The sequence below is a fragment of the Hevea brasiliensis genome, chromosome 4 (assembly GCF_030052815.1).
Source record: "Hevea brasiliensis isolate MT/VB/25A 57/8 chromosome 4, ASM3005281v1, whole genome shotgun sequence".
Classification (NCBI taxonomy): domain Eukaryota; kingdom Viridiplantae; phylum Streptophyta; class Magnoliopsida; order Malpighiales; family Euphorbiaceae; genus Hevea; species Hevea brasiliensis.
Window position 1 is genome coordinate 12,091,992 of NC_079496.1, and position 8,428 is coordinate 12,100,419.

Sequence of the window (8,428 nt, forward strand, 5' to 3'; positions counted from 1 at the left end):
TTTTTCTATCAAATACTCTCAACAGAAAATCCCTAAATTTTTCCTTCTCTATTCATCACATTCGATTCTGTTTTCAAGGTAAGAATTCTCAATCCTTATTTAATAATGGGTGAATTTGATTTTATTTTCCTTCATCGATTTGTTACAACTATTCTAGAAATTTATTTTTTTTCCTTTGACCATTGGTATTGAATTGGATTGATCACAATTATTGTGAGATAATAACCTTCAATTTAGATTTTATATATATATATATATATATATATATATATATATATATATTTGTTGGCTTCTCTTCGCACGCATTCCTGTGTGTGTGTATATATATATATATATATATATATATATATATATATATATATATATATATATATATATATATATATATATATATATATATATATATTTGTTGGCTTCTCTTCGCACGCATTCCTGTGCGTTATATTTGTTTATATATATATATATATATATATATATATATATATATATATATTAAAAATCATTTTATTTTACTGTTATTTGATATTTCTCTTTAATATTTTGGGTGTGTAGGAGATTCGAATATTCAATCAGCCAATTGAAATTGTCTTTCTTTTATTGAAAATAACTATTATCACGGAGGTTCCAGGTGAGTGGTAATTATAGTACATGGCACCGTTTTAGTCACTTTTAAAATTTCTTAGCATTAAGTTTGTTATTAAATAAAATTTTAAATCAATATTTTTAACAATTATTTTATATATGATTTTTTAGAGTTTTATATTATTATTGAATTTTATTTCGATTTTGATTAAATAATTGATTTTGTCAATTATCTCTGCATTAGACCCATTAGGATTCCGGGAACAGGCCTTTAATGTATTTATATTGATTGATATTTGACTATAAAATTTACTGATGTGCTACTGAATTGATTTGAGATTGATTTGATTTTATTAATTTGATTTGAGATTGATTTGATTTTATTGAATTGATTTGAGAGTGATTTGATTTTATTGACTCTCTGAAACTATTGAAATACACTATTGGAATTGCACTATCAGTTATTATTTGCTATCTGAAATTTTTATTGATTTTGATTGATTTGTACAAATTGATTTTCTATTTTGAATTGGTACCGTGCAAAGATTCTGCTTTACATTATCCGCCCGCCGTGTGGACTATCACGGTATTAGGTTGCATTGTTGAGTCATGCATCATTGCAGTTTATGGTTTGCATTAGTATCATATGCATTGATATCTGTGAAGGAGGAGGAATGTATCTAATATTTGGTAGCGCGCTTACCATCTGGCCTTTGGTGATGTGGGGTATCATCAACCTGGTGCACTGTACCATAAAATTTTTATTGAATGAATTTCTTTTATATTTATGTTTTTATAAATTTATTTTATTAATGATTTTTGACAGCATGAGCATGATTTTATTGAATAGAAAAATTTATTGTGAAATTAATCAAATGTCTGCCTGTTCCTATTCCGTTGTGTGCTATAATTATCATTCACTGAGCATCTAGCTCAAACCACGTTTTCTCTGTCTGTTATCTGTTTCAGATCAGTCCATTTTCTGGAGAGGGACAACTTTGATTGGTTCTCATGGTATGTCCGAATTTATGTTTTCTCGGCTAATAATTAGTTTAGTTTATTGAACAGTTTAAGTTTTTATTTGAAATCTGTAGAGACTCCGCAGTTTACCTATGGGATATTTATGATGTTTATTCAGTATTTTATTTATTTAGATTTTGTCTATTTTTGAGATTAGTAATTGACAATATATTTATTTAAGATACTCTGATAAGAGTTGCATGATTTAAGAATACTTAAATTATGCGCCGGTCACGGTTCAAAATTTTGGGTTGTGACAGAAGAGCGGAGGCAGAAGAGCGGAGGCAAGTCTTTTCTTTCTTTCTTTTTTTGTCCTGTTCTCATGAAGTTTTCAAAAATGTTAAAAAATTTGTTGATGCACTACAGATAATCAGGAAAATTGCATTTTTCCTCCATCTTTTTTCTTCAGGTAGTAGGTTGTTTAAGGAAAAAATTTATCTTCTTTGAGTCGTTGCTGCCAGATTCTTTCTTCCCTTGTAATGTTTGAATCTTTTTTTTTTAATGTGCAACGGATGCAGGTACAGAAAATGTACTAGATATCTACAGTTTTGCTTTTTCCTCTATATCTATCTCCAACACAACTCCCACACCCCCCCCCCCCCCACCGGGCAAAAAAAAAAAAAAAAAAAAGAAAATCCCTCTTCCTCTAGTCTTACTTTATCTGAGGATTAGGTGAACAGTTATTCAAATGGGAGTGCATTGTATCACATAGTCACTAATATCAAGAGTATTTCCTGACATTGTGAGTTTCTGAAATGAATGTTACAGATGTTGGTCTTTCAGTACTGAGAAGATTTTTGCTTTCGAAGTCATCTCTGATGAAGGTAGCCTTTGCAGCATTGAAATTTTTGTTTTTCTGTCCTTATGAATTCCTCATTAGACTATCTAAGAAATTAAAACTTCATTGACGACAGAAGCCTAGAGATGGGAAGGCATCAAAACTTGCAAAGAGGGTAATACTTGTTAAACCTAAATTTTGTTTAAGTTGTTTTAAATATCTTTTTTTCCAATAATTTTTTCAAGTTTTTGTGACTATTTACATTTGGTTGACCTGATTTACTTTTTTTGTGATTTTTAACTATTATTTTGTCTCATTGAATTTTATATGCTTGTTAAAAAGGTTCTATTCTAAGTGATATTCCTTCTGTTCAGGTAATTGCTTGTCTTGATGTGAGGACAAATGATAAAGGAGATCTAGTTGTAACCAAAGGAGACCAGTATGATGTAAGAGAACAAACAAAAGAAAATGAGGTATGGCTAAAAATTTACGTTGCTGAGGTGTTACAGAATTTTGTGGTTTTTAGGTTTTGATCTGCTAAAAGATCATATTGCTTGGTTAGGGGGAAAATAATAGTGCTAATAAGTCATCCAAACATTATAAATCTTCATAACTGGAAAAGGAAACAAATTCATTTGCAAATAACCCCATCCTATCACCCCTCTCCCCAAAAAAAAAAAAGTAAATTGAAAAAGGTGGTGGTGGTGCATAAATAACGTGCTATATTGATTTCTCCTATTACCTTTCTGTTTACCTTGTTAAAGGCTTTAACTGCTTCTGTGTGAGATTTTCTTTCTCAGACAAGGAACACAACTTCATTGTTTAAGTTAGCATTGACGAGACTTTGATGGATTATTGTGTTCTCACCTGAAAATGAGAGTCGTGATAGTTGAAATAAATTATTTGTTATGATGTGAGAAGTACATTATTATGGTGGCATTTCTTTATGCTGATGGATTAACATCTTTGCTTGACAATAGAAATTGAATTTATTGCTCTAGTTAGATTCTCGGAATGTTCTTGCTGCCTTTCCTTTTTTTTTCCCTAAATGCTATCTCTAATTGTAACTACTGGTGGCAGACATATTGTATTTGCATCTGGCAATGGTTTTCATTGGTGAAAATTTTTGCAGGCTAGAAACCTTGGCAACCCAGTGGAGCTTGCTGGACAATATTACAAAGATGGGGCTGATGAGGTATGGTTTAATACTTATTGGCCTATAGAGCAACAACGTGATGTTTAACATCTTAGCATTAAATTTCAGGTTAGTTTTCTGAATTTTACTGGTTTCCGAGGCTTCCCTTTAGGTGATTTGCCAATGTTGCAGGTAGGTTTTTTGGCAATCGCTATTATACCAAATGAAAATTAGAAAAAAAAATTTGTTGTCAACGTTTTGTGAGATTCCTCATTTTTCTATTGCTTGTAATTTTCTGAAGGTTTTGAGGTACACTTCAGAAAATGTTTTTGTACCACTGACTGTTGGAGGTGGAATTAGAGATTTTACAGATGCTAATGGCAGGTATAAATTATTTTTGTGTGGTAGATATGTGTTTTGTTTCTTTAATTTTTCAACAATTTTTGCAAGTGATCTTCTCCATAAATTCCTCTATTCTGTATTGTATGATCAATCTTCTGGATTCTTTAAGGATTAGTAAGGTATGTAAATATATATCATTAGTCCATTCTGTACTCAGGTACTATTCTAGTTTAGAAGTTGCTTCAGAATATTTTAGGTCAGGTGCAGATAAAATTTCTATTGGAAGTGATGCTGTCTATGCTACAGAAGAATACTTAAGAACTAAAGTATCCACTATATTCTATGATCTATTTACTTAAGCTTTCTGTTAATGGCTGTGGTCATGGTCTTGCTTGTGTATACTTCTAATAGCTCTTGGACTCTTCCTTGTAGGTAAAGACTGGAAAGAGCAGCATAGAACAGATATCTAGAGTCTATGGAAATCAGGTAATTTCTTGCTATCCGGTATGAATTCAGTCTTTTTTGTGTTCTTTTGAAACAACATGTTCTATCATGATAAACTTCTTTTTAATGATATGCATAGTATCAATGCATCAGTATGTGTGAATCCTGCCTAATTGACTTAGTTTCTACACTATATTTAATGATATAAAATTGACTTCTCAGTTTGGTTCAGTTTCTGCACTATATTTAATGATATAAAATTGACTTTTCAATTTGGTTCCTCTTTCTTTCTTTCTTCTTCCCCTTTTTTGGCTCAGCAAACAGATAACTGTATAGAACAGTAGAGGCAGCAGTGCAACCCAAATATAGCAAGGAGAAAATAATCTACAAGATAGAAAATGGACAAAATCTATACAAGTAAGCAAGGGTTCTAAGTCTACTTTCTAAATAACAGAAAGAAATCAAAACATAAATTTTCATGTGTTCAAGTATTTATGCTTCTTCAGGCCTACACCTTATCCACCCAACAGCTGAATAAACAAGCTTCCATAGCTCACTAGATTAATTATCTTACTTTTGCATAGAAAGCTTTCAATCACCAAATTGTTCTAACAATCATTGAGGTTAATATTCTCTCCTCAGGTCTCTCCCAGGTTTAACTGGAAAAAAAGGGGGTACCTTCTTAGGTGTATGTTATTGCACAGCATCTTCCTTGATTCTTTAAGAACTGCTTAATTATAGAATTTCACCTGAAAGTAACTTGGACCCCTCAATCTTGTGCAGTCTACTTTGTGCATATCCATCGTATATAATTAGTTAACAAACCTCAAAAGTTTCTCTAAATTGTAACCTTATGATGCGGGACCTTTTCAAGTGAAGAAGTCAAGCAACAATGAAAGCATGCTAGTGTGAAAATGGGGAAAATAGCAATTTTAGCAAATTTGGGCAAAGTTGATTTTTGGGACAGGAAATCCCACACGCAGGTGTGAGATTTCCCACACCCAGTTGTGAGATTCTCTGGACAAAGGCAACAACTTTTTTTTAGTTAATTTTCATCTCCAGCAGTCCTAATTCACCTAAGACGTCTTATGAAGACTTTTAGCAGCTGTAGAGATTATATTAGGATTAATTAGGAAGTCTCCCAATCTATTTAGGACTTACTAATGTTTTCACCTTATCTAGGATTTAGATTTTTTCCAATTTGATCTAGGATTTCCTATTATATTTTAGTTTATCTAAAGTTCTTACGTAGTAGTTTTATATTCCTATTAGGTTTAGGTGATTAATATCTATTATATATTTGGGAGACAGATGGTTATCAATAAAAATATTATAGAGAATTTTCTCTATTTTTCACTTGTGTATGGAATGTATTCTTATTTGAGCTTCACGCTGCGTCATCTTAACTCTCGACTGTTTCTCATAGAAGGCCATGTTAGCAGAAAATGCCCTTGAGCGCGCACACTCACGCATATTAGAAAATAGAAAGAGAAAAGAGGACACAAGAATTCTAAGTGGTTCAATAAGTGTGCCTATATCCATGGATATTTGGCTGCTTTTTCGCTATCGAGAATGAGAATATTACTGCCATATTTATATTGATCTAATCCTTGTACACCTAGGATTCCTAATACAAATAACATTCTGCCCTTTGTCATGGATCTGCTCCTCTTAGTCTCAGGCCTTAGTGAGCAATAATTTTCCCTTTAACAAATAATGAGCCATAACTCAACAGGCCTCAACTCAAGGATGATTGTGTATAAGAATTTATCAAGACATCCTTGTCCCTTGCCAAAAGGGTAAAAGAATGATGAGTAAATTGTCATTTAAGGGTTGGAAGTTCCCCACCAAACGGCAGCCTCACACTATAAGTGATCATGTTTCCATTGAAGCCCTCTCACCAAACTTCAAAACATTCACCAAGCACCACTTATGTGAAATATATAAATTTAAAGTTTTCAATCACATTTTCTCCCTGTTATATACAGTTCCATTCAAGAATTTGTTAGGTTATTATTCACCATAAAATATGCAACTGTAAAATAGATATTCAAATGGAACTTTTTCTCACTGCTCATCTAACCAAGGAGCGATGGTATCATTAATAACTTTTTGGCCGGTTTTTCAAATTTTTTTTCTTTTCTTGTTCCATCAATAGAGTCATGGTAATTCATTGATCTGAAGTTTATGCTGCAAGATCACTTATTATTGAAAATTGTGCTTAGACAATGTTGTCAGTTGCGATTACTGTCAGAAAACAAAGATCTATCTGTTTGGTAACTTCTGTTAACACTGATATTGCAGGCAGTGGTTGTAAGTATTGATCCTCGTAGAGTCTACCTCAAGAATCCTAGTGACTTAGAGTTCAAGGCTGTAAGGGTTACTAACCCAGGTAAGCAGAATTTATTTATGCTAACCTTTTCCTATACTTCTAGAATCTATTTTTTTCCCCCCTTTTTCACTTCATACCATAACCTTTGTTTAGATACATACGAGATGGACTATTCCTGAATCTTAGGAAGCATAAGTAACACCAATGCTAATAATAGCAACATCCTAAGCTCACTTAATATCCATATAGGTTTTTATAAACCATTATTTTATTTTCCTTTATTTGTTCTTCTTTCTCATTTTCACTGAGTACCAATGGGTTTAATTAGCCATGCATGCATGTCCATGTGTGTGTGAGTGAGTGTGAGGTTTTTTTTTTTTCGTTGTTGGGGGGGTGTGGGGTGGTGGCAGGCATATTATCTTATCTACTCGGATGGTGCAAGGCATGTTTATTAGGCTTTAATTATTGGTTTCAGGTCCAAATGGAGAAGAATATGCCTGGTATTAGTGCACAGTAAGCCTTGTTTTCTTTCTACTGTTCCACATGCAATGAAGTCAAACCCATACTCTGGAACTTAGGGATGTGCCAATTTTATGTTGTTTGGTCTAGCCAACAACTCCGCCTAAGTAATTTGCGCTTAGCCGGTCCCAAGCCCTAATAAAGGAGGAGGGTTGCGGTAGGTGACAACCGGCGTAAAAATTTCGTCACACCTTATGATATGGATTCAAATGATATAAACGTTGGGGCGTCCTCTACTAACGACGCGCTATATCGGAGCCCGAGTGTAGTGAGAAATATGCAAGGGTGTAGGGCGTTCACCGAAAACGACGCGCCATGCCGATGCCCGGGTGTGGTGTTAAGTGAGCAAGGGTTCCCACATCATGGACAGGTGTGGGTAAAGAAGTTAGTCCATAGGACAGATAGTAGAATAAATAGTGGAACAGAACACAAGATAGACATAGAAAACAATAGAAGATATCATAGAAGGAGACCAATTAGAAAGGAGCAGGATAGGAGGAGTATCAGGATTGGTACTTGGAATGTTGGATCACTTACAGGAAAATTAATGGAGCTTGTGGATACCTTGGAAAGGAGAAGGGTGAATATTGCTTGCATTCAGGAGACTAAATGGGTAGAAGAGAAAAGTAAGGAAGTGGGTAATTCAGGGTACAAACTGTGGTTTACCGGAAAGGAGAGAAACAAGAACGGAGTGGGCATAATCATAGACAGGACATTGAAAGACGCAGTAATAGCTGTGAAAAGAGTAGGAGATAGAATTATACTAGTAAAGCTAGTACTAGAAGGAGAAACAATAAATATAGTTAGTGCTTATGCCCCACAAATAAGACTAGACAGTGAGAGTAAACAAAGGTTTTGGGAAGATATGGATGATTTAATGCAAAGCATACCGAATGAAGAGAATGTTTTCATTGGTGGAGATTTGAATGGACATGTAGGAAGTGATAGACAAGGTTATGAGAATGTTCATGGAGGTTTTGGTTTTGGCAGTCGAAATGAAGAGGGAAAAAGCATCCTGAATTTTGCTATGGCATACGACCTAATACTGGCAAATACTTACTATATAAAAAGAGAGTCACATTTAGTGACTTTCAAAAGTGGGCAACATAGAAGCCAAATCGACTTCCTCTTAACCAAGTAGAGCTCTATATAAGGATTGCAAGGTCATTCCAGGAGAGGCTTTAACAAGTCAACATCGGCTGGTGGTCTTGAATGTCAAGTTTATGAACAATTCAAGTAAGGTCAGAAGAAATAGTGTAGCTCGAACAAAGTGGTG

The 8,428-nt window shown here is 33.7% G+C and overlaps 1 protein-coding gene across 1 annotated transcript; it reads left to right on the forward strand.

Moving 5' to 3' along the window:
* The first annotated feature begins 1,824 nt into the window (after nt 1–1,824).
* LOC110642255 (imidazole glycerol phosphate synthase hisHF, chloroplastic-like) lies at nt 1,825–7,243 on the forward strand. The gene is made up of 10 exons (XM_058146216.1): nt 1,825–1,886; nt 2,371–2,426; nt 2,723–2,853; nt 3,513–3,575; nt 3,645–3,707; nt 3,817–3,899; nt 4,075–4,183; nt 4,290–4,343; nt 6,606–6,693; nt 7,109–7,243. Exons 1-10 carry the CDS (start codon nt 1,825–1,827, stop codon nt 7,138–7,140), a joined length of 741 nt encoding a protein of 246 aa, XP_058002199.1. The 3' UTR covers nt 7,141–7,243.
* The last annotated feature ends 1,185 nt before the right edge of the window (nt 7,244–8,428 follow it).

Coding starts and splice junctions, on each gene's coding strand:
- LOC110642255 (XM_058146216.1), top strand. CDS start 1,825: ATGCGCCGGTCACGGTTCAAAATTTTGGGTTGTGACAGAAGAGCGGAG. Junction 4,184..4,289: donor AAGAATACTTAAGAACTAAA/GTATCCACTATA, acceptor TCTTCCTTGTAG/GTAAAGACTGGAAAGAGCAG. Junction 6,694..7,108: donor TGTAAGGGTTACTAACCCAG/GTAAGCAGAATT, acceptor TATTGGTTTCAG/GTCCAAATGGAGAAGAATAT.